A 26,008-nucleotide genomic window follows, 5' to 3' on the forward strand; every position below is an offset into this window, starting at 1 on the left:
TTGTCTACGTTTTCTGTCTTATTAAAATACACCTACTTCACCTCATTCCAATTAAACCTAATAACGCGACGTCATCAAACTGTGACCTGAACTGGTCCGGAGACGTAATCTTTGTGTGACGGTTTGTTTACATCATGGCGTCGGTGGATTTCAGAGGTACCGTTTTTGTTTTTTTATTTTATTTAGAAAGCCATTTTCGTCGCGCGTATTAGCAGTGGTGACATGTAACGGCACCGAATACCGTGTAAAATTGCCGTTGGCATTTTGTGAATAGATTTCTTAGCGCTGGAGGCTAACGTTGGCGTCGGTTAGCATGTCCTCCGCTCTGATTAGCACGTCGGCTAACACGGCTAACGGCAGCTAGCTACGAGGTGTCAGTTAAAACTGAGAAAATTACAAGTCACATATAGATCTAGCATGGTAAAAGATATGGACGTCAATTTATGGGACGTTACGTTACGGCCACTCTTTCCAAGTGTTGGTTAAACGGCAGTTTTTTGTCAAACTGTAAGGTTATTTTCTTCCACGGTAAAGTGATTGATAGTACAGCCACTTGCCAGTTCATTCATTGGGTGCACTAGTAAGGTGATGGTATTCAGCATTTGTTTAAAAATGTGAGATAGCTGTTGATTTAACTGATTTGCAGTACTACTGAATTGTATTGTGGTGTACCAACACATGTTCCTATTATTTTGACAACCCCGTTTTAGCAAGTGGGCTAGGCTAAATAACACAAACACTTTGATGTTTAATTCAAAAACAGTTTAACAACACCACAAACTACATCCCCCCGAAATGACTTGACAGTTTTAATTACCGCTATTCTGCTTCAACATAAACTGAACTATATAACAGTAATGAAGAGGGATTTAGTTCAGGTTGGTTGAATTAGAATTAAGTAGTTTTCACGAGTGTACCTAATAAAATGGCAAGTGGCAGCAGTCAGTGGCTCTACTGTTTAGAGATGTAGTAGAAGCAATCACAGTCACGTCTTGTATTGAAAGCACTTCTATTTCACAGACGTCATTTCTGTAAAGCTGAACGTGATACTAGTATAAAATTAAAAATACATTCAGTCAGCATTGCCAACTAAAGTAAAACACCTAGACCTGAATCAATTCAGAATCAGATTTTTGTTCATTGGCATGTATGCTCTCGAACATACAAGGAATTTGTCTGGGGTTTGGTGCAATAAGCATAAACATAACACTATTTAGCTACTCCAAGATGCTTACTCTTAGTCAGTTTATTTTATACCCGTTTTTTAAAACACAGCTGGATGTTGAAACCACAGTCTGTGATGATAATATACTGTATGTGTTTTAATATCCTAACAAATGCAACGCTCTGCCGTAGGCCATTTCTCAGTGCAGTTTATCAGTTCAAGTTGGGATTAAATATGCTGAATTTGCAGACAACCTTCTCGGGATATCCTGGGTGGACAGCGGTTGGGTGCCGATTCTTAATCCCGGAAATGTCCTGGACTACTTCTCTGAGAGAAGCAACCCCTTCTACGACCGAACCTGTAATAATGAGGTAGTGAAGATGCAGCGGCTCACTCTGGAGCATCTGAAGTAAGTTGCTATTACACGGAAATTTACAAATCCACGAAAGCTCACAATGATGATGTGGAACTTGGATTCTAGAAAATAAAACACACAGAGATGTAGTTTTAAGTAAGATTTGTTCTGTTTCAATTGACATTTTTACAGCTGCTAATTTGTGGTATTGAGGGTGACATTTGTAAAAATCAATAGAAAACATTGTGTCTTGTTTATTTTCAGCCAGATGGTGGGAGTGGAGTACATTCTTCTTCATGCTCAAGAGCCAATTCTTTACATAATCCGTAAACAACAGAGACAGTCACCAACACAAGGTGGGCAACAAGACATCGGATTCAGTTCACAATGAAAGAACAAGATGTCTTTAGATGGTTAATCACGCATGTGTGATTCTTAACTCATGACAAAATGTCTGACATTTGAATATCCACTTCTGTCTGTTCATTCTCTAGTGATTCCATTGGCCGATTACTACATCATAGCAGGAGTGGTGTATCAGGCCCCAGACCTAGGAACAGTTATCAGCTCCAGAGCGGTAAATATTTATTACAGAGGCTGTTACAGAGGTTTTTTTTTTCATGTGTGAAAGTTCTGAGAATTCAGAGTGATTACTATGAACTGTATGTGTTTTAGCTCTCTGCAGTCCACGGCATCCAGTCTGCTTTTGATGAGGCCATGTCATATTGCCGCTATCACCCATCCAAAGGATACTGGTGGCACTTCAAGGACCAGGAGGAGAGAGGTTAGCCTTTTTAAAATGGTATTCTTAGTAATTTCTGTGACAAGACCATTAATGCTCCAGCCAGAGCTGTGGTAAGCTACAGTCCCAGAATAAATAGAATATTATCGTCATGTTTAATGATGACTGGCAAAAGCTGATCAACGGAAACTCCTTTCTTACAGAAAAAGTCAAGCCCAAGTCTAAAAAGAAAGAGGAGCCTAGTTCTCTGTTTCAGAGGCATCGCGTTGACACACTCCTTCTGGACCTCAGGTCAAAATTTCCACCAACTTTCTATCAGGTACATTTCACAGTCATTAATGCAGTTTCTTCCAAGTCTTAATTTTAATAATATGAAAGTTATTGTACTGATGATGATTGATTGATGTGAACTTTTTCTTTCTGCACTTTCAGCCTAAGCCGGGCGAGAAGCCTATTCCAGGTATGTATAAGACAATAGACTTTAATGTGGAGCAGAGATAGAAGGCAATACCCTTGAGTGTTTCTCTAACTCTATGCTCTTATATTGTAGTTGAGGTGAAGAAGGAGCCCGAACCCCCCACAGAAACTCTGAAACAAGAGGAGAGAGAACCAGCCGCAAAGTCCTCTGCCCCAGCTCCACCAAGTAAACCTCCTCCTGAGAAGAGAGCCAGGCTACAGTGACAGCCATAACGCTCAGAGAAGATGGAACGGTGCGGTGAAAAGTCCTGCAGCAGTGACGCGAAGAACAACTCGGGACGGGGAGTATTTCTGTTTCCTTCCCAAATCCGCAAGATCGTCTGCCACTCTGCTCGTCCGATCAGTTTACAGAGTGCTAAGAATGAACTGGCGCAAAAAGTGTCACTTGCCTGTCTCACTGCCAGGACTACTTTTACTCTGCAACCTTAGTCATATACACTTGATAGTCTTGGCATCACGGACGTCTCAGGCACGTGTTCCACAAACATGGGTCAACTGCTCGATGTCAGCAGGTATTTCGCAGTGGATGAGGTTTTTTTGATGATAAGCTGACATCAGCGGTGGTGTCAGCTTACTGTTGACATCAGCATAGTGTTTGTGAGGACCGTTTAACCGTCTGCTTCATGGGGAGATGGTTCATTATCTCATCAGAAAAGCAAACGTTTCTCTAAAATGACTCACATCTTTTTTTGAAAGTAATACCTTGCATTTGTGTTTTTTTTTGTATTAAAAAATATTACTTACTGTATCCTGATAGTCTCGTGTGTTTTCTGTTGTTGTGAATTTATTTAGATTCTTATTCACAATCGAGAACTCATACCTCAAAGCATTCATTATATATATATATTGTGACGTTTTATCATTGCCGCTTTGAATTTTGCCCTACTATTTCCTATTATGTGTTACTTGTACTCCTACTCCCCTACATTAAAGATGGGTGGATTGTTGTTTTTACTCAACCCCATGTATCTGAGAACTGCAGTTGCTGCTTAATAAATACTACAGTATTTTACAAAAAATACAGAGATAAACAAGAGAACAAAAAAAATATTTTAAATGATTTCCTGCCCTTGAATCACACCATCACTTAGCAGAATTATACTGACATTATTGTTGCCAAACTGTGTGTAAAACATATTAAAAGTAATTCCATCTGGACCTGGAAATGCATATTGTAATAGGAAATGTTAGATTAGTTTAGATTCAAATTTATTGTGCTGAGTGCAAGTACAGAGGCATTGAAATACAGTTGGCATCTAACCAGAAGTGCAAAGAAGTGTGTGTATGTACACTTTTGCCAATACATCTAATCATTTGCCAGTTCATTGGCTACACTCGTGGGACAAAAAGGTTCTAAATCCCCTTTTATGACATTTATAATGTTAACATATTATACATAATATAAGAAAGGTGGTAATTCAACTGGGTGGTTATTCTGGAGGATGTAGTTTGTAGTGGTGCTATTAAAGAGGATTTAATTTAAAAAAAAAAAAAAGTTTGTTATTTTGCCTAACCCACTGACTAAAATGGGATTTTCAAAATAATAGAAACGTGTTGGTACAACACAATACAATTAAATATTGTTGTTCGTTGTGGAAGTACCGCCTCTGACCAGCAGGTGTCGCCGTCGGGTCATATTTGAGCCCTTTCCTAATTGCCTAATATTGGATTTTAATTCATGCATTTGTGGTTTTTGCCATCAGTCTGTGGAGTCATGTTCGGGTTAAACGAGGATATTAGTCACACGGGAAGCGGAAAACAAAAACTCTAAAAGCAACAGAGCATATGTCTGTTTTCTGGAGGGGGGGTGGATATTTGCTTTAGACTGGAGCCGCTTCCATGGCTGTTGCGTACCGATGCCACGAAGAAGAACTTCCTCGCAGGGCGTGGTGGGATAGGAGTCTCCTCAGTGGAGGACTGAAACAGTGCCCCAGCTGGCTGGCTAGCTCCAGAGAAGATGGCTGCAGAAGGGATTTTCAGGCCACTGTCTGAAAACAGAGCGCCGTTTGTCATGTTCAGCGACGACTAGCCAGCGTGTCACCGCGGTAGCACCGTTGGTCGGTTCCTCCCGGATTCGTCGGAGGGGATAAAACAACATGGGGTCGCAGACTCTACAGATCCTGAGGCAGGGGGTCTGGGCTTCAGTCACAGGCGGATGGTACTACGACCCCGATCAGAATACATTCGTCAACGCTTTACATCTCTACATCTGGCTGTTCCTGCTATGTTTCCCCTTCACCCTTTACATGGTGAGCGCTGTGGTGGGTTTTTCTTTTTTATTTATTTATTTTCTTAACCCCGTTAAAATCTCGTTTAGCCGCGACTGTTGACAGCGGTAAGTTACCGAACCAAGTGACCGTTAGGTTAGCTGCCACAGGATACCAACGGTCGGACTCGGTCTATTATCTGGAGCGGAGACAATGTAACGTCTTTTTAAACTACTCGAACGTTACGGAATATTTTTTAAAAAAACGCTCAAATTATTCTCAACCGCCGTTAAATGTGTGTATTTATCAACAAGTCAACCCAGTTCAGTTGGAGAAATAAGACAAATCTTTTTAATTTCCTCCCCTTTAAGTAGAGTGCCGTCCACCACCAACTAGATTGGACCAGCTTTTGTTTAAAATATTATCACAGCGCTGCAGTTAAGATCCGTTAGGATATTAACAGTCGATTAGACAGAGGCAGGGTGTAATCAGTGAATTTAATTTCCCTGCCCCCTCTTATCTGCTTGTTTTCCTCCTGTCGGTAGTGATTTGCGGTATCGTCGGTGCTCAGGAGCTACCAGCTGTGACTGCAGGAGCACAGCTGACAGGGATGTTAACAGTGATCTGGCAGTTTTTGAATGTCCAAGAGACAAAATGAGCCGGCTGCTGTTTGCCCCAAGATGTTCCCGTTTGCCTGCTAGCTTTCTCTCTGTTTACATTTCAAAAGTGCCCTCCAAACTATCCAGCAGGGGACCTGAGACCAGAGCAGTGCCTGTTATGCTTGCACTGTGACATGATAATTAGAGATTTGTTGCCAAATAATGGCACATAACGCTTTCTGATCCGGATGGGCCGTGAATCTTGTCCAAGTGCACGTCTATAACTGAGCTCAGGTTTGCCAAGTGTGCTAACTTCTATATTTGCTGATCGGGTTTGTGGTTTCCACTCTATTCCTGGAGTGGAAATACGTCGGTCGGCCTCGGCTCGGAGGTTTATATTGAGCCACGAGTTTGAGTAATGCTGCTGTTTGTGATAACTGCGAACAGATGCAGGAGGATATCTCAAGGACGACGCAGACGCAGAGGCTGGAGCTCAGACACCTGGCGGTTAACGCACACCGGCTCCCGGTCCCAGCCTCCCTGCAGTCTGCCCCCTTTAAAGACATTCGAGTTTGAGCTCTCAACACATCACGTCAGAATCGAATGCAGTAATCTAATCACAAACCTGGCAGTAGTAGTAATAATATAACAGTGTAACACGGCTTCTTGGCTGTCGAGATAAATAAACTTAAAATACAATAGGAGGAGGAGGAAAGGGGGAGTCGGGCTTTTGCCCCCACACTGATTGAATCTCTGCTTCTTTCTCTAAAACCAGGCCCTGCCGCCGACCATGGTGATCGTGATGATCTACTGTGGTGTGATTGCTGCCATGTTCCTGCTGCTGAAGACGGTGAACTACCGCCTCCACCACGCGCTGGATGAGGGGGAGGTGGTGGAGCACCAGGCCAAGGAGAATCAGGGCGGCAGAGGTGGCACTGAGGGGGCCAACGATGGAGGCGGCACCCGCCGGGAGGACAGCAACGGCCCCGGGTACGTTTGTGTCTCACACAGCCCCGACGGTAGATTTAACGTCTGGAAATGTAGGACAGCAGCGCTGCGATGCTTCCCCGGTCACTGATGGTTGAGAGTCATCACACTGTGTGGTTGTGCAGTGAGTCGAGTCGTTCAAAGGTGATGTAATCTGCAGTTGTCTAATGGAGCTGAGGTCAAAGGTGCGGTTGTCTAGTGGTGACGTGTGAAAACGCACAGGCTGCTACAAGGAGAATCAGTTTATCGCTTTAAAGGCCAGCTGTAGCTGCACACTTAGATTTTCATGTTTTTTATTCGAAGCAGCCGAGCGAGGCATCGACTCCAGCAGATGTTTTAGGCCGGCTTCCAGTTATTAGATGATTCATACCGTGCAAGCTAGAAAACCAAGACACGGTGCAATTTGTCCTCAGTTTGGCTTGTGGTGAGGCGTCTGTGGTCGAGTTCTGTTATAAAAACGCACAGCATGATTAATGCTGGGTTTTGACTCTGAGAGTGGGTCTCATTTATATTACGCATACTTAGCACTGATCTGTGGCATCCTTTTATAATCAAACAAAACGTCTGTTTACATTGAGCGTTACTCACCTAAACACATTGCGTGTTCCTCTGAGACCTAACGAAGGCTATCGGACTCATTTTCCTGTCTCATCACACATTCTTCTTCTTTAAGTTAGAGTCCCTGTTGTGCTGTTAGCTCGCTCTATACCTGACGCCCTGCTGTCATTGTGCGCGTTTTGCAGAATCCAAGAGGCAAACTCCGAGGCTGGAGAATGAGGCCAGTGTAAATCTGCCAAACAAAAATGCAGTTCCTCAAATAGCCACTTGAGGCTGGCTTCAACAGTCACAGACCTCCATGTGAACGTGTCCAACTTTACAGCAGAAATAAACATGTTTACAGCCCAGAAAAAAACAAGTTTTTTGCTCTCTGCAGGTCACTTCTCCATTCGTAACAACTGTACTGGTTGTTATAAGTTACATCAAGGCTTAAAGTTATGCATAATTAAGGTTGTGGCCACTGAGTGACAGATGGCCGTCTGTCTGTCTGTCTGTCTGGTCATCATCTCAGCTCCACTCATGCTCCACCTCTTTGCCCATTTTTGAATGAGCCGGGCGTTGGATGGAGTCAGCGTCTGCCAAGGTGGTGATAGGTGGAGCCGCTGCTCTGAGCTTCAGGAAACTAATGGGTTACGTTATGGAGGGCTTTGTCTGTTAGGGTTAGGGGTTATATTCAGCGCTGTCATGGTCACATGACTAACTAAAAATAAAACCACGCAATAGAATTTATAGTGATGTGATGTGACTAGATTTTAGAGCTTATTACTCAAAAAATGGTCGCTGTTTATTTAGAGGTATCAGAGCGCACAAATAAATACCAATATTAAAGTAGTATATATGCCTATAGCTGATTACAACCCTTGTGGTGACTTATTTTATTACAGTCACATTAAAAGAGTTCTAAAAATCTTTTAATTTCATAGCCCGTTTGAACTTAAAACCTTCCCAGTTTGGAGACTCTCGAAACTCTTTGGAAAGAGTTCAAAATACAGCTCATTTATAAACCCAGACAGGCACGCTGACAGTGAAATATGTGCTAATTAAAGCTTTAATTAGGCTGAATAATGACCACATTAGTGTCCTGCTCATGTGTCTCTGGTTTGATTCTACTACAATGAAAACAATAACACAGATAAGTAATAAAGAGTGAAACAGATTTGATCAGCTACTGCATAACAACAACTACTGTGATGTATTCCGAAGTGCAAAACACTGCAGCAGCCCAGCTCCTACTGCCACATTTCTGTCCTGGTTTTTTTTTTGTTTTGTTTTTTTAAAGAAGAGGTTTAGCTCTCATTCAGAAGGAACAAAAGCCAGTGATTTCAGCCCTTTCCTGCCCATGACTCGAAGAGGTGACTCATGTTCACATTCCAGGCGGAGTGCTTAGCAGGACGCCGAGAGAGGGGCAAGGCGGCGGGAGGAAAGAGCGCTCCCGACCGCAGGGGCAGTTGCAGCCTTGCCCACACATCTGGAGCAGCATTCCAGGTTGTTTGAGTTTACAGCAGAGCCGGGGCTGAAGTCGATTAAGGTGTTCCTTCGCTCCCACCCGTTTTTTTTTTTTTCCCACCCCCCTTCGCCAGCCGTTTTTCCAGTCCCCGCTCATCAGCGCTACGTGATGTAGTTCATTACTCGCGGTGTTTGTTTTCCGCGCCGTTACGAAACATTTTTGGCATATGGAGATGATTTACATATCTGGCAAGTTGTCCGTTTCGACATACCGACTGGTTAAACAAGCATGTCTGGGCTAAATATAGACTTGGGGAAAATGGACACGGATGCTTTCGTCTGTTTTTAGTCCCTCAGCTGAGATTCAGAATTCATACAAAAGGTTTTAAATAGAGGCCTGACGAGGTTACATGATGTGTTTTTTTTTTTTTCCCCTAAACTGAATCAGTCTGAAAGATTGAAGTGGAGACAAATGACAGTCGTTTAAGGGAAGGATTACACTGTGTATATCCTAATGAAAGTGTGTGTGTGTTTGTGTGTCCGTAAAGGGACCCTGGAGGGGGCATTGAGATGGCGGACTTCATCCGACAAGAGACTCCGCCAGTGGACTGCAGTTCCAGGAACTCCTATATTGGGATGGAGTCTAACCAGCAGGTAAGGAGAGCTCCGGTCTGCTGCACACCGAGAAGCACAAGATGGCCCTGATAATAGGACCCGCTGGCCCCCCTACTACTACTACTTCTACTACTACTTTTTAATTATGAGTAAAACATTTGCTGAGCCTGAACTGTTTACATCAATTTTTATGAATCGGCCTTCTTCCTTACTGCCACCTGTTGATAATCAGAGTGGTTCCAAAAAGGATTATGTTGTTATATTATCGTATTATCCTGCCTTTTTATATGCAAGCAATTAGTTGCTTAAGAGAAAATCAAGTGGCAATATTATTGAAGTGTGGATTAATCAAAAGATACAGGGGGAAAAAAACAGCTGGTTTGTGCTTCTCAAATACCTGGAGGTTTGTTTTTTGACATAAATCTCAAACGTTCTTTCGTTTTATTCAATAAACGATTAATAAGATGAAATAAGATTTAGACTTTATTGATCCCCAGGGGGCAGAGATCAGGCATGACATTAAAACCACTGACAGGAGAAGTGAATAACATCGACCATCTTGTGACAATTCAGTGTTCTGCTGGGAAACTTTTAGGCCTGGCATTCATTCATGTGGATGTTACTTAGACATGTAGCACCCACCTAGACCAGACCAGGCACCCCCACCCCGTAGCATAAAGCATGAAGAACAGGCCTGGCCTCCAAATTCTCTAGATCCCAAACTGATCAAGTATCTGTGGGATGATCCACAGAGGCCCCTCCCCTCTAAGGCCCCCCACTATTCCCCAGACACCACAGGACACCCTCAGAAGGCCCATGTCCATTCTCTGATGAATCACAACTGTTTTGGAGGAACAAGGGAGACCTAGACAATATCAGGAAGGTGGTCATAATGTTATGCCTGACTGGTGTATACTGTCTTGCAGATGTAGCTGGTCCTTTAGAAGTGGAGTAAGTGGAGGAAACCCAGCAGCGTTGCTAAAATGTGCTGATGTTAAAGAGTCCGACTGCCGTTTTGCTCTTCTTTGCATTGTGGGTGCAGCAGTCTCCGACTAAAGGTCACTGCTCCTGAAACAGAATCAACAAATCAATCCATTTTAGAAACGGGAGCATAACCACGAACGAAAAGAAAAGTTAGTGTTGTGCCGTAAACAGTTACTTACTTCTTCATTTGTTGACACAGCTGAACTGTTTGCACACACCCAGTATAGCTAAGCAAACACGAGGCTGTCAAATACCTCGTACAGGGTTTCTGTTTATGTGGAATACTTTTTGTCGGAACCAAAACACGTCTGCTCGTAATCTCTGCTTCAGCAAACGCCGGGTGCGCGCAGCTGAGACGTACCTAAACGGATGAAAGTCCAATTTAAACGACTTTTATGGCTGCATTAAAGGAAGCAGCTGTAGAGTCGTGCGTGTCGAGAGGTCTTTTCATTCACAATTACCCTCACGTAGCTCACTGTCAGCAGACGCCTCCCTTAATAAGTTGTTTAGCAGTTTTATTCTGCGAGATATATTTAACGTCCGAATCCCCACGGGTGCCGTGTACTTCGTCTTTGTACCGCGTGTCCTTGAGTCACTAATCAGCCGGCATGTTCTGCTCAGCTGCTGCATAGAAAGTCTGAGGAGAAGCCAAAGCAGTAAATAGACGTTGTCTCTTTGCGATGTACAAACCCCGTCCTCTTTTGGACGACGTGTCCCAGTAATGACCGGGGCTTGTCAGTTTGCCTTTATGACCGTTGTGCCCTAGAAATTTGCATTTATTTTCCCGATAAACACCCTGACTTATCATTTCATTCAAATTTCAGATTGCGTCCACACACGGAAGAGCAACAGTTGCCAAAGGTAATTATCACTGCCTACTACTCTGTCATGCATACTCTATACATTTTAAAATGAAAGATTTGACTTGTTACAAGCACATTACAGTCTGCTTTTGGTTTTGCTGATTAGTTTTTGCTTTTGTGGTATATCCACATCCATGACCGCGATCGCCGCGGCCTGACTCAGCGTTAATCTGACCTTAGCGGTCGCACAGAGATGAGGCAGCTTTTGACAGGCTCTGCTGAGTTATGGGGAAAAAAAAAAAAACATGAATACACTGTAAAACCCAGCATGGGAGTCATTCTCCGTTCTCGACTTGACTGAAATACAGAGAAGAACCTGTAGCTCTGCTTCGGGTCCATTGTGCTGAACGTTGGAGGGAGGCAGCTGCGTCAAGTGAATAATTCAGTTCTAACTGTCTGAACGTCTGCAGCGACAGGAAGTGGTCTGTGCTGGGAGAAGGGCTCCCCTTTCCCTGCCCACCCACGCTGCTCGTTGCACGATCTCCCAGGAAGTCAGAAGCTGCTCAGACAAAGACTTGGGTTTTATAAACACCGATTGCAAAGTTTAATCTTAACAGTTGCATCTTTGTTTAGAAGTTATCATTGACATTTAAGGAATCTATTCAAAACAGCTTGGAACGCCACTATAGCTGGCTGGTCCACATATACAGTGCAACTGAGGCAGGTATTTCTTTATTCTCTGTAGAAGCCAGGTACTGTATGTGTAGTCTCCCAGCGTTGTGAATGCATTAATTATGGATTAAACCTGTCATCTCTTAATTGATTTCTTCCTATCTGTGCAGGAGATGTGGGAAAGACCTCAGATGACATCAGTTTGACGCTGGTGGAGAGCTGCAGTCATGACCACGGTAAGCACACATACTGTAAACCGAAAGTTTTTTTTTTTTTAAGGTTTGTGTCTGTGCCGTTCCAGCGCCCTCTTTAATGTGCGTTTTTTTTCTTTGTGCCCGTTTAGATCTGCTCTCAGACACAAAGATGTACTGCCTTGTTCCCAATGACTCCTTCGCCTCCTTGCAGCCATCAACCTCCTTGTGTCCTTCGGAGCTGTCCAGGGAGCCTGCTGATCTCTGTAACTCTGCTGCTTATCACTTCAGCCTGTCGCACTCCTGTGACACAGAGGTGACCACTCACGCATCAATGCAATCTCAAACCTTTAGGAAGGAGCTGCGTTCTCGAGGCCTGCCTCGGACCTCCAGCTCGGCGGGTTCTGCTTTCCCAGACCCGTGTCTGCCAGACTTTGCCCTGTATCCTCCGCCCAGGAGAGGTGGCCTTGACCCTGTGTGCGAGCTGGAAGCGGCCAGACCGCACAGGCCGGCGGGGTGCGACAGAGAAGGGGCGGAGCGACTGTACCAGCAGGATCAAGCTGTACCCTCCACCTCTGGAGTGGAGTGTTACAGGCACAAAGAACCACGCAGAGTTCCTCGCTCGGCCTCCAGGGAGGCGGGGGAAGGTAGCTCAGGACTGTACCAGGCGGAGTTGGGTGGTGGTGGGAGAGGATCTTGTGCTGGAGGAAAGTCCCAAGGAGGAGAGCGGAGTGCTGATAGCCTGAGGAGTCTGAGTACTCGCAGTAGTGGCTCCACGGAGAGCTACTGCAGCGGCACAGACAGGGACACCAACAGCACTGTCAGCAGCTTCCACAGTGAGCAGACCAGCTCTACACATGTGGAGAGTCTGCTGTCACTTTCAGGGGATGAGCGTGTACGGGACAGAGGAGAGCTTGCATGTGCTCCTGCAGGCGGCAGGACTTCTAGCCTCGGCAGTATCAGCTCTCGAGGTCTTAGCGTCCTGCCCTCCAGGGAGGCCAATAAGAACCCTCATGCTAATGAGCTGACCGCGAAACAAACTGCTGACACACCGTCCACTGCAGCTCAAGAACTGGTGGAACCTGGCAGGTGCACGGAGGAGCCTGGCATCAGGACCAGTGCCGACGGCTCAACAGGTGTAGCTGCCACAGAGCAGGAGCAAGTAAAAGACGACGTTCAACCAAAGTCAGACAGCATTGTTCAGAGGACTTCTTCTCTATCAACAGGGCGCAGTGGACGTCGGCGGACTGGCAAGAAAAGAGCAAGCAGCTTTGATGCCAGCCGTCACCGGGACTACATGTCTTTGCGTGGCATGGCCAAGCCTTGTAGCGCTGTCTTTACTGGGGGTGGAGATGATGACTCCAGTGATCAGAGTGAACTCAGCTGTGCCTCTAGTCTCCACTCCACCCACCACCTAAGTACAGACAGTTCATCTAGCGCCACCTCCCGCTCCTGCCACTCACCGGAGGGCCACTACAGGGCCTTGAAAGCCAAGCACGCTCTCGCCAATGCACCCTCCTCCTCCTCAGCAAAAGCTGCAGCAGGATCTGAGGCAGGAGTACGGAGCGGAGGGAAGCGACGCACCTCGCGCCGCACCCCCAGCACCGGCAGCGCCAAAACGCATGCCAGAGTGCTGAGTTTGGACAGTGGCACTGCCGCCTGCCTTAACGATCCCAGCCGCTTGGGAGCTCCAGCTGGGCCTCGGCCCCTCACCACCTCCAAGTCCGACTTGGAAGCCAAAGAAGGGGAAGTCCTGGATGCTGCATCCCTGCTGGGTCGGGCCTCCCAGCTGGAATCAGTGACCCGCTCCAGAAACAGCCTGCCCAACCAGGCGGCTTTCGCTGAGCCTCAGGAGGCCGCTGCTGCTTCCCTGCGGGGTACGTACCACACACGGCGCTCTAACACACTAAATACAGTGCAGTCTGTCTGGTTTGCTTCCAGCGTTTGATGACTGGTCCACGTTTCATGTTGTCAGTGAGATACATTACTAGAACTGTTGTTTTAAACATCCTGTGAACATTTAAAGCTACTGTTTAATGATTGAGTAGACATGCGCTCTGCTTTGTGAATTAATAGCGGAATATAGGCAACGTTATTAGTCTGTTTTTGTCATTCGTACTTCCTTTGCAGATACTGATTGTTAGGTAGTAAGTGAATGATGGTCTGGATTTGTACTAAACATACTTTCCCTGGAAGTCATGTATCATAATCATTACTTTGCGGCCTATTAGCCGGAGCTTAATGATAGCGTTGATGAAAGTGAAGCAGTTTCGCGTGTAGTCCTCCAGACATTAGCCTTCAAAATTGCCTATGTGTGTATGTGTGTGTGTGTGTGTGTGTGTGTGTGTGACTGCTTGCGAGATGTTGTCTGTCTTCCTCATTCAGTGTAACCATGGTGAGTTTCCATGGGGTGACAATACTGACCAAAGCATAGTGCTCCCTGTGTAGATCCCTGTTAGCATGACGGCACAGTGTGTGCTTTGTGCTGAGGTTAGACAAACAGCAGCTCTCTTATTAGTGTCATACACACTGAGTGTCATAGACATTCCCTCCCCCACATTCTTCAAACTTGGAAGCTGATTTATTGTTTTTTTTGTTGTTTTTTTTTTGTAACTGGGTTCTTCTCTGTTCTGGTTCTTGGTCTTTGGCTTCTGTGTGCTGTGGATATTTTGTTGGCACTTGTTTGAGAATGTGCATCTCCTGGGATATACAATAACAGGAGGCAGGATATGTCTGAACACATCAACTGTTGGATAAAAACACGTTATAATTAGTGTCTCAGTCATTCATGCTGTCTGGATTTTTTTAATTAACAAGACTCTCAGCCTTCTAGGTCACAGTCACTGTGGAGGCATTTACACCGATGAGGCACAACATTAAAACCACTGACAGGAGAAATAACACAGACCATCTTGTGACAATTCATTGTTCTGCTGGGAAACGTTTGGACCTGGCATCCGTGTGGATGTTACTCAGACATGTACCACCCACCTAGATCAGACCATTCACCCCCACCCCATAGCAATGACACTCTTTGAAGGCAGCAGACATCCTCAGCAGGATGCAGCCTGACACAGACACACAACAAGCAGAACAACTCAAAAAAACATTAAGAACAGCACAAGGTGTCGACCTGGCCTCCAAATTCACTAGATGCCAAACTGATCATCTGTGGGATGATCCACAGATGCCCCCTCCCCTCAACCCATAGGACCCAAAGGCCGCCACTAACAACATTTTGTTGACAGACACCACAGGACACCCCCAGAAGGCCCATGTCCATTCTTTGATGAGACACAAGGGAGACCTACACAATATTAGGAAGGTGGTCATAATGTTATGCCTGATGGGTGCGTTTCTGTTAGAATCTAGCAATGCTTCGTTTTTTTCAAGATATTCTTTGAACTTGTTGATGTCTGTAACTTCTGTTACTGCAGCAATACAGCGTGTTTTCACTGAATAAGTTGCAAATAATTTCTCATACAAATGACAAGCTAGACTCGTAAGCACTTCCTATGCTCAGTCTAATACACGGTGGACATAGCTAGTTCAGCTAGAAACCAACGAGTCGTTCTGCAGCCTTTAATAGTCTTCTCTGTTTGTGTTACTGTTGCTCTCCGTTTTAGCTGAACTACTCAGTGGTTTCATTTTGAAGAATAAAATAAGAAGGCAACACGTTGTCCCTCTCAAGCAGGTGTGCTAATCATAGCTACCACAAGCTCTTTGTCATACCAGACCAAGTTAAGCCCCGGTAGCAAAACCCCTGTGTCTAATAAACGGAGCAGGGGGGGTTTTTATTGCTTCTCGGGTTCATGTTTTTGTTTGCAAGAGACAGAGTGTGTTATTTATGCTTTCAAAAGGCACGTAGTCACGCTTTAGAGCAGTTGACTCAAGGGAACCCTGGGAAATGAGGACAAATTCAGACTGTGGTCGTCGATGCTCGGCTTGTGATCACAGGGGGCGCTGTTTAGCACAGTGTTTCTGCTCGTTTTGAAAGCCACGTGTCCAGATTGAAAAGGGTATCGTGGAGGTTTCAGTGTTCTGAGATTTTATTGGAAAGGGGAAGGGGGTCATGATAGGCGACAAAAACGTCCGACTGGAAATGGTTGATGTCAGCTAATGTCTCACCACTGGGCCACCAATAAACTCTGTTTCATTGTTGCTCTGTCAGCCATGTTGTGGTTTATGTCTTATTTTTAAATTGTGGATCTCATTCTGCAGTAGCGGACTGAATCACATGCTTAAGGCTTTTTAGCAATTGTTGAAACATGTAGGTGAAATCCAGCATAACACACGGAAATATCATCTTACCATAAAGCTGTCAAAAGAAAGGAAGCGCATCCAGTCTAACTGGCCAATGATGTCTCTCGTCATGACAGCCCCAGGAAGTGAGGAGACGGTCATATTTCGTCGTGAACGTAGCACGTTTCGTCGGCAGGCGGTGCGGCGGCGACACAACGCAGGGAGTAACCCCACACCACCCACCTCCCTCATTGGATCTCCTCTCAGGTACGCCGTGCATGGGGCAGCGCTTCGTTTGTGCTCGCTGCGCTCCCTGGTATGAGCATGTTACCAGGTGGCGCTGTTTTCCTTTCCCCCCCACATTAACGCCGAGCTGCGTCTTCAGCCGTCAAACGGGACCTCGTCTGTCTCTCGACTGGTGTCTCCGCTCTGCATGTGGTGTCGTTGGTCCTCCTTTCCTCGAGACTTCACTCTTTTCATCCTGTTATCATACCATCTAACCGTTTAAATTCCACTTTTTGAACACGGATCCAAGAATGGAGCCCTTACAAATTCAAAGGCACAAGGCCACAAGGTCTGACTAATCTGTTTGGCTGGCGAACTGTCTCCTCTCAGAAGTGTGCTTGATTCGTTCAGCAACACAGTACCACATTGCTTTGCTACTGAAAGACCTCGCTGGGAAGATAAATGAAGACTATACTTTATTAAAAATATAGCTATTTCCTCATGTGATGATACAGGTAATTCTCTGGAGAAAGATAATTTTAGATTTCCATCTCTCTTTTTTTCTTTTACACAAGTGGACAAAGGTAAATTATTATATATTACATAATTCTGTTGATGTTGCAATGCGTTGTTAATAACATTCCAGTTGCAACATGTAGATATTTATTGTTCATCTCAGCCAAAGTATAAAAGTGGGTGTGTTTCCAGCACCATCATCAGTCTAATTTTAGACTTAATATGTGATCTAACCTTGAAAAAATCTGATTCCTCTTTTTATCTTTATTGTCCTGTCATGATTGACCTCTGCCCTGCAGAATACTTCCAAGTGAGCTGACACTCCTGAGGTTGTAGCCTGATTAAATAGGCCCTGACATAACTGGAAGGCCTCAGATTCCTCCTCCGCAGCAGCAGCTTCTGCGTCCATGTGAATTCAGAAAAGAAAACTCTGGAAAAGAAAAACAACTTTATTACTGCGTCAGAAAGCTGTCAGAGCTGCAAAAAATGCACGTTTATGTTCCACTCTCCTAATTCGTTGTGTGTGCATCAGGTTCGTCTGAGGTTTGTGTAAGTGCCAGCAGCTATTCACCTCTAGCCAAGGCTCTACGTTTTCCTGCATCTATCTGGCAAGGTCACATTTCGAAACGCTGAGCCATGAAAAATGTTAAGCAAGGAAAACAAGTGTGCAGCCTGCCAGGGGTCAATAAACTTGCAAAAGCGATCCCTCTTCCGCTGATCCCTCCACCCTCCACTGTCCCCTCACTCTCTGTACTTTCTTTTTGACTTTCTTAGCGGCGCACCAGGCTCCTTCTGCTTGGCCATGTAGGTTTCTCAGTGTTATGGTTATTTAAACTGAACTATATAGATCAAATTTAACGGGGAATTACAATTTGGATCAAAGTCTTCTAAATTCAAATCATCATCACGGCATCAGGATTATCGCCACCTAAAATTTGACGGGGGTCAACTCCTCTTAGTAGATAGTATCAAAAGGTCGGAGAGTTAAAGTCGAACTACTGTTTTTTACAACCTGGACCTTATTTCTATCATAAAATATGGTCATTTACTCACCCAAATAACTTTTGTGTCATTTGCACTTGTTTAGGAAATAATTAGATCAACGTATATCCATATAGTGGGAGTGAATGGGGCACCGAGACACAGCCTCTAAATAACGCATTATCTGCCGCGAAACTCGTTCATTTCGCCAATATTTTGTTATGATATGCTAATGCTATTCCCCGTTGAGTCCGGAGTTAGCACTAGCGTATCCTAACAAAATATTGGCGAAATGAACGAGTTTCGCGGCAGATAATGCGTTATTTAGAGGCTGCGTCTCGGTGCCCCAGTCACTCCCACTATATGATTATACGCTAATCTAATTAATTTCCTAAACGACTGCAAATGAGTATTTGGGTGAGTAAACGACTGTATTTTATGCTAGAAATAAGGTCCAGGTTGTAAAAAACAGTAGTTCCCCTTTAAGTTACTCCTGCATTACTTTATAATTTGCTTTATAACTATTAGGACTATTAGAAAAGTCATGTCACAAATCGCATCAATGACTAAAATGATTTTATATGCTATGTGGACGTAATGATTTAGGGAAAAAGTGATGAAGGTTGTCGTGATCATAGATATATTTTAGTCCAACACTGTGTGGACTGTTTGTTGACAACAACAGCATGAAACTAGTAAAGTGTAAAGGTGACTAAACAAAAATTTTACAGCCATTTTGACCCCAGACTTTGGGACCTCCTCTGTGCACGTGCATTACCTCACCTTAAATCCCTCTCTTGTAAAGTGACCTTGTCCCATCCCCCTCACCTGTTTGGTTGTGTGTAGGAGACACCCCCCGGCCTCCACCACTTCTCATGTCCTCCCCTTCTCCCTTCTCCTTCAACAGTCTTCAGGAGGCCCTCAGCCAGGCCTCCCAGCCTTCTACTTCCCAGGTGAACAGTCAGCCATCCCGAACCCCGTCCCAGGTGACAGTGCTGAGCGCAAGCGCCTCCCTGCTGGCCAGGAACGGAAGCACAAACCTGGAGGGTTCTCAGGACAAGGCCTCCACTGTTGGCGCCACCAGCTTGCAGGATGACTTCGGTAGGGAGCGCGCAAAGAGAGCTGAGCTGTTAAGATAAAAAAATAAAAAATACAAATACTCTTGTGGGAGTGTGCCGGACTGGAGAGGCGACAGATCTGTCATAAGACTTGGCTGTCTCGTTCTGGTTTTATATGCTTTGGTTGGAAAGTTGCTGCAGTGGCGTTGATGGTTTGAAATAGTTTGAAGAGAGCTGGTCACGAATATGACTGCTGCGTTCAGTCACAGCAGAGCACTATTATCCACGGTCGGTGGACTGTCGTAATCAGTCAAAGCCCAGCGCCATTATCCATGCTCCATTTATTTCTGTCTGTGATATTGTGTCTGTAGCCGATACTTGACCTCACTTGGATGTTGGTGTTAACCTTCGCTCACAGCCTAGTGCATTCCCACCCCCAGTGCTGACGAGAGTGTCACTGATTGCTGTTGATGCCTGTACATAAGCATGTTTCCTGTTAGCTCATGATGGCAGCGCTATGTGGGGAAAAAACCGACATGATTTTTAGGAACTGTTACTCATTGTTCCTCTGAAGGGTGATGAATGGATTACTAACTGTGCTCAGACTTTGCCTAGAAGCTAGATGCTGGACGTTTTCTGTCCTCGTAACCTCAGAGTGTTAACACAGCATATTTTTGCGAGTTTTTCTACCATGTAATACTGAAGAAAGGATGTGGCTTTAATCAACACCTTTGCATTCCTTCCTTCCTTCGTCTTTCTCTGACTATTTCCTCATAGAAAAGGCATTGCACAACATTTCACATCCTTAAGTATACTTAAATAAATGGAGAAGTCCATTTTCTGTTGCACAAACTTCCCTATCAACAGAAATCTCGTAATTTGTACCAAAATGACAGCATTTGCAGACTGGTAGCTCTTTTTGTTCCGTTTCTCTTCGACATACTCTTTGATTATAACCGTTAACTGCAGTTTGTGCCTGAGCATTTTTTAATAACCACACTGTTACTTAACATTCAGTCATTTAGATTGCAATCAGGGAATCATTAACAAGAGCTGGGAAAGTATTGCCATGGTAACATTTTGTATTCGTCCCAAACGTCCAGGAATCATGCAACATTGAAAGAATTTAAAATGTAATACCCATAAATACATTACTTAAGATTGCATTGTGAAAGAAGTGTTAAAATGGATTTAGAGCAAATTAAGCACAGGTTGTTAAATGATGCCACTCCCAATTAGTCTTATAATCTGTCAGGTACTGCGTATGAAGTTTATGAAATAACCTTTTTCAGTGCAATTGTAAAGTTTTCTGCCCACTACATTTATAATAAAAAGGGATCTTTTTATCTCCACTGAAAAAAACAGACATACGTTGGGATGAACCTGACAGGTTTTTAAGACGAGCAGGAAATGACTTACTTGTTTACAGCATCTTTGGGAGGAGGCACTTTCACTGAGTAATTTCATTACTTCAGATGAACACTGCAGTATTGCCAAAGCCATCTAATTGTCTATATGTAGACATGTCGTTTAATGAAATTATTCCCACAGCTTGCCCTGCTTGTCATTTCCTTACACTGACTGTGTGTCTCTTCTTTTTTTTGTGTGTGTTGTGTTTCTCCAGGAAAGCTCACTCCCTCCTTGTATGAGGCCGGTGGATGTGATATGTCTTTGGTCAATTTTGAACCTGCAACCAGACGAGCCTCCAATAACATATGGTTAGTGTCAATCTGATAATTCTCCAGATGGTGACATACACCTTCTGGTTTGGTTTTATATAGTGCGATATAGAACTTTGTGTTCCGTTTCATATAACATAGTAGTTGCCCTGCAGTAGTGTAAAAGACACTCAGTTTAAATATTTTTATTGAATGGGAATAGATAGGTTCTTTATTGTTTCATATCATTTCATGTTGAGAGAGCATGCACAAAACATAGACAGAGGGTAGAAGTAATGCTGCATAGGTTTATATGTTAGTGAAGTTGGTTGGTTGGTTTGGTTGTTACTGCATTTGCTTTAGACTTTCTGGTTTTCTGTGAGTAAGCAATTGATCTAAAAGTAAGGCATTTCATTCTGTCAAGGTGCCCTACATTTGAAAACAAATGTACATTAGTTTTTTCACTTCTATTATTGATTTTAGCAAACAGTGTTTTTGTCCCACCTCCGAGACAGCAGCTGCTGTTGATGATGCTTCCATCACGCATGGAGTACCACAAGGTTCCATATTGGGCCCCATTCAAGTTTTCATGCAAATGTTTTTATGGGGTTCAGTTCAATCAAATAATCAATTCATTTTCATTGTTTTGTGTGATTGAAGTCTATCATAATTGATTCTATTGTCATCATTGTTTCACTGATGATACATGGCAACAAAAATAATAATTCCTTCCATTCTTGCTGAGAACTGAATGAGAATATTGACTCTTAATTTTTAATGTGGTTTTTGTACAGAATAAATAAAAGCTAATTAGTGAGTCTTAGAGGTGAATTAATACTTTTGTATAGGAGGCCCTCTAGCCTTGTCCTAGTGTTTGTGCTAAGCTAAATCAGCGGACTGCTTGCTTTACCTTCATATTTAACATAAAGTTAACACTCATGGTAGACCCAACTGTTTCATTAAACTCCTGGTAAGATAGCAAATAAGCAGTGTTACCAAGAATGTACTGATTATTTTTTAATGGTTTGGACAGCGTAGCACATGCCCTAGTGACTATAGACCATATTTTGTCCAGTTAGCTACCTGATCTTGTTATTTCATGTTGTGCAGTCAGTTTCCTTTAGACTCCAGTTAGCTGAGAGTTTTTTAATGGAACCTTTGCTTTTGTACTGTAGGGTTGGATTTCCTTTCAAAGCTAAACGAATAGCCTGTTGGCTATTCAGTTTGAGGTCATCAGGAAAGGAAGTCATGATTTAATACAGTAAGTGCGGTGGATGCTTTTCTCTCATCTGTGTTCTCATTTTATGTTACACCCTGCAGGGATACCGACTCCCACCTCTCCAGTTCTACCTCAGTTCGCTTCTACCCTCATGACCTGGTGAGTACATAACCAGTGAGCGCTTGTTGTTGAGTGTGCATGAGCATGAGAGAGACAGGACTTCCAGACTGACACACAGTGACAAAAATAATGTTTCCACTAATGCAAATTGTCGGTTTTACGTCTGCTGTACTTGCATACTATTTTTGGAATCCGTGTGAGTTAAAGTTAGCTTTCTTCTTGGCTTCTGTTTTTTTGGCCTCAGACCAAAAATATATCAGATTACACCAACTTTAACATAACTGCTGTAATTACCAGTTGGCCCATGAACCAATTTTAACCAGTTTTATCTTGTTATATCTAATATGCCTGTTATGCTTGCTAGCTGTTTAACCATTTCTGCAGTGAGAATCCAGATGGCTTGGAGTGGATGTGGTGGTGCTGCAGTCTTTATCCAGTGTGTCAGCCAAAACCAAACACTGTCACTTGAATTTAGAGATAGAATGTAGTCTTTTTGTATTGAGCCTGACTTTTCTTTTTATCTGTTTTCATACTGTAATCTAATATTTACTGTTATAGTATTCAATTTTAAAATCATATTTGACATTTTGAGCAGCATAGATAAGTTTCACTGACTCTGGGGCAGATCTCCCTCCCTCAGATTCGTCTAAACCGTCTGCTGACAATGGACCCAGAGCTGCTGGAGCAGCAAGACGGAGACCTGAGCCCAGAGCTCCAGGATGCTCCGCTGGGACAAGAGGACACGGCAGCCTCCACTGCTGTTGGCAAAGCCAAGCAGTACTACCGCTTGTGGCTTCTTCCCTACATGTGGGTCGGCCTGCACTTTGACCGGCTTACTCTGCTAGCACTTTTTGACCGGTGAGTGTTAAAAAAAATTCTATACTTGTATTAAACAAATTAAACACAAACATGATCTGCAAGTGAATTGATCCTATGGGGATTGTAGTAGTTAGGGTTCAACACTAATTTGTACAGGAAACTGTGTCCCACACCTTACTAGTATCAGTTATATTTTAAGTTCACCTTATCATCTAAAATAGAGCTGATTAAAAGCTAGTTCATTCTTTATTGTTTTCTACAGTTGGTTTCCACCTGAGCCTGCAAGTGTAGTAGTGTCTCTCTCCTTAATGACAACGAGGTTTTACAGATCTAGAAGCGACCTGATTACTTCATAATTAGTCCAAATAGTATGCTTATAATGTGTGTCAAATTGAGAAAGCTCAATCAACTTTTAGCTCTACCAAAAACCCTGTTGATAGACTTTTTATAATGTGTGTTGTTTGAATGTTTATTGTTATTTATCTCTTGTGGTGTACCACAGGGTTCTTCCCTAGGCCCCATTTCATTTTTACATACGTATATATTATGCTATTCCGCTTTGTTGTCTTTCCAGTTTGCCATTCAACAAGCAGATCAACCCTGTTGTTAGGTCTATTGCAAAATTAAAATCATTCCACTTGTTAAGGGTTCAGAGCCTTTTATCTCTTCTTGTCTTAATTACTGTAATTCCCTCGATGTGGGAGTAAGCCAGGCGGCCTTGTCTTCCCTGCAACTCATTCAAAATGCAGCTGCAGGCTTGGCACTGGCACCGAGAAGGAAGACCACATCTACAAGTGAATGATAGGATTGATAATATCCCTTTATTTATTTTTAAAGCACTGCATGGGTCGGAGATAGGTTATATCTGAGATCTCTACTCCCCATACTCTCTTCCAGTTCCTCCAGGTTACTGCCCCATCACCCCATACTACCAGTTACATTCCATAGCCTTAGATCATCTTTCATTGTCAACTCCAGACGTTCGTTTAATTGTTCCCTTTCAGCTGCCTTTCTAAATATTGTTTAAAGCCTGACCTTGATTTATTGTGTTCATTTATGCTGTCAGTATAATTTAATGTATTTTACATGCTGAATATTTTTCTCCTTGCATCTAAATGATTTTCAGGCCTGCTAAGGATAGTAGGCATCAGCGAAAGACAGTTTGTCCAAATGTGGTTGACTTCTTGTGTTACAGGAACCGTGAGGTTTTAGAGAACGTGCTGGCGGTGGTGCTGGCTGTCCTCGTGGCCTTCCTGGGTTCAGTGCTGCTCGTCCACGGCTTCTTCACCGACATCTGGGTCTTTCAGTTCTGCCTTGTCATTGCGAGTTGCCAGTATTCCTTACTAAAGGTGAGCGCACGCGGTAACGACGTAATGTTGTTAGACTTAAAAGGTGAAACAGTGATGCATTGTTACAGAGAAGCAATTGAAAAACTGCTATCATGTGTTTTGGAGCACCAGTAAAGAAGGTTCGTTATGCCTCAAGGGGAATACTTGAAGTGTAAAAAAAGATTTGCTTACTCAGACGTGTTTGTAATAAAATAATCATACATATTTGATAAACAGTACACGTGGTGAATTCACATGTCCTCTTCCTTATTAACAGAGTGTTCAGCCAGACTCCTCTTCTCCTCGACATGTAAGTAAATATCATTTATGGTATTTCTGGACCATTACAGTAAGCAGCTAATAGACTGTTACTGTAAATGGAATAGCTCTTATGTTGGATTAAAGTTAGACAAATAGAGAATCAGTTTCCTTACATTTACGGTATGACCTGTAGTTATTCAGTTGTTTTTCTTTACAGTCGTGGTTCTGAAAAACGATGTTGCTTTTCCCCTGTGAGCGTGCGTGTGTTCCTCCCTCCCTTGCATCAGTAGGCTGCTCTGAAACAGCGTCTTTTATTAATGCAGCTCTTACTCAGCTGCAGGCACAAGCTTTAAATAGCTGGTCAGAGTTTAGACCACAGCTCACTCTCTCACTCTTTGTATCTTCCTCGCCTCGTCCCCCCCTTGTGTCGTCCCCTTTTCCGTTCCCTCATCGCACCTCAAGGACTTCTCTCCTACGCTTTACTCCACATTTTGAAAAGAAAAAAAAAAAAGAGGTCTATCTGATGTGATTGTTGACACGTAAACCGTCAGGGCTTCCTTTGGGGGAAAAGAAGGGCTGCTCGTGGCCTCTTTGGTTGCAAACCTGCACACTGCAGACATGAAACCTTACACTCGATGCTATTTTTGGTTATACCTGTGTCACTCTCCGCAGGGCTCATATGACACCGATGCCATTGAATTAATGTTTTCTGGAGGGATAATTGCTGCTAGTATCAGCCTCATCATCAAACGTGCTCACATCTTTCATACTGTAGAACATAAGGACGACAGCTGTTTGTAATCTAAAAAGTAAAACACAGAAATGCTAACATATGAATGATTATCTTCTGAATACTGAGCTGTACTGAACCAAGCTTCAATAACGAGCCATTTGTGTCATTACACCCTGCAGGGCCACAATCGTATCATAGCATACAGCCGGCCTGTCTACTTCTGCCTGTGCTGTGGCCTCATTTGGCTGCTCCACTACGGCAGCCTGAGGACCACTTCCTCCCGCTTCACCCTGTACGGAGTCGCGCTCACCAGCTCCCTGGTGCTCACCTCAGCTAGGGATCTTGTCATAGGTACGTACATGTCCATGTGGCTTTTTTATGCAATATTTAAAATAAAAAAAGAAATCATAGAGCTTTTCAAAACAAAGTAACATACAGATACCACAGCAAAAAACAATTATTGGAATAATGCAAAGAAGAAGGTGAAATGACCCAGAAAGAATCCTTCATGCAGAAATTCAGGTTTAGAATCATAAGCTCTCAGCAGAGATTTAAGTACTTAATAAAACTTTAAATGACCTAACTTTAACTTTAATGGCCCTGAAAGCTCAATCAGCTTCTTGATATCAGTCCTAGGACTTGGGATTTTCTGTCAAAGTTCTAATAGTTTTATGTTACATGAGGGATTCCTGTGGTTGTGTTTGTGATTTTATCACTGTTTAGAAGTGAGTAGAGCTCGGTTAGAAAGACGTATTAGAATCACAGATCTGAAGATAGCTGGTAACAACTGTCTGCTGAAACCACATCTACGCACTCCTGACGGAAGAGATACAGTCGCTGACTTGAAACGGCATCGTGAGGCTGGTAAATGAACCGTATCAGAATTTTGGAGGATGTAGTTTGTGGTGCTGTTGAACTGGATTTTATTAAACCCTAAAGTGTTTCTGTTATTTAATCTAGCGCACAGACTAAAACATCAAAACAATAGGAACATGTGTCAGTACAACACAACACAACACAATTCAATAGTATTACGAACTACACCCT

The 26,008-nt window shown here is 43.6% G+C and overlaps 2 protein-coding genes across 6 annotated transcripts in view; both read left to right on the top strand.

Annotated features, from left to right (window-relative positions):
• The first annotated feature begins 102 nt into the window (after window positions 1–102).
• med6 (mediator complex subunit 6) lies at window positions 103–3,487 on the top strand. Its single transcript, XM_084575177.1, has 8 exons — window positions 103–156; window positions 1,415–1,574; window positions 1,785–1,876; window positions 2,015–2,097; window positions 2,196–2,304; window positions 2,466–2,581; window positions 2,695–2,722; window positions 2,813–3,487. The coding sequence occupies exons 1-8, from the start codon at window positions 135–137 to the stop codon at window positions 2,941–2,943; spliced, it is 741 nt and encodes a 246-aa protein (XP_084431303.1). The 5' UTR covers window positions 103–134; the 3' UTR covers window positions 2,944–3,487.
• Window positions 3,488–4,638: 1,151 nt separating this feature from the next.
• The window catches only part of pcnx1 (pecanex 1), a 35,537-nt gene continuing 14,167 nt past the window's right edge, over window positions 4,639–26,008 (top strand). For 2 of the 5 annotated variants that reach the window (XR_014699867.1, XM_084575178.1), the window contains exons 1-14: window positions 4,639–5,000; window positions 6,321–6,535; window positions 9,085–9,190; window positions 10,960–10,996; window positions 11,781–11,846; window positions 11,954–13,678; window positions 16,181–16,310; window positions 18,673–18,866; window positions 20,448–20,541; window positions 21,802–21,859; window positions 22,446–22,678; window positions 23,835–23,988; window positions 24,245–24,277; window positions 25,141–25,312. Coding sequence is in view for 4 of the 5 variants with exons in the window: in XM_084575178.1 (XP_084431304.1) it covers window positions 4,836–5,000; window positions 6,321–6,535; window positions 9,085–9,190; window positions 10,960–10,996; window positions 11,781–11,846; window positions 11,954–13,678; window positions 16,181–16,310; window positions 18,673–18,866; window positions 20,448–20,541; window positions 21,802–21,859; window positions 22,446–22,678; window positions 23,835–23,988; window positions 24,245–24,277; window positions 25,141–25,312 (3,382 nt within the window). In the remaining variant the exon portion in view is untranslated. The remainder of the gene's footprint in view (window positions 5,001–6,320; window positions 6,536–9,084; window positions 9,191–10,959; window positions 10,997–11,780; window positions 11,847–11,953; window positions 13,679–16,180; window positions 16,311–18,672; window positions 18,867–20,447; window positions 20,542–21,801; window positions 21,860–22,445; window positions 22,679–23,834; window positions 23,989–24,244; window positions 24,278–25,140; window positions 25,313–26,008) is intronic. The other 3 variants (XM_084575180.1, XM_084575179.1, XM_084575181.1) reach the window with 3 other exon arrangements.

The sequence above is a fragment of the Chelon labrosus genome, assembly GCF_963514085.1.
Source record: "Chelon labrosus genome assembly, contig: SCAFFOLD_54, whole genome shotgun sequence".
Taxonomy (NCBI): Eukaryota; Metazoa; Chordata; class Actinopteri; order Mugiliformes; family Mugilidae; genus Chelon; species Chelon labrosus.

Bases quoted from the DNA above. Each gene is read 5' to 3' on its own strand.
- med6 (XM_084575177.1), top strand. From the start codon at position 135: ATGGCGTCGGTGGATTTCAGAG. The intron at 2,305-2,465 runs GTTAGCCTTTTT...CCTTTCTTACAG, and splicing joins CAAGGACCAGGAGGAGAGAG to AAAAAGTCAAGCCCAAGTCT. The intron at 2,723-2,812 runs GTATGTATAAGA...CTTATATTGTAG, and splicing joins GGGCGAGAAGCCTATTCCAG to TTGAGGTGAAGAAGGAGCCC.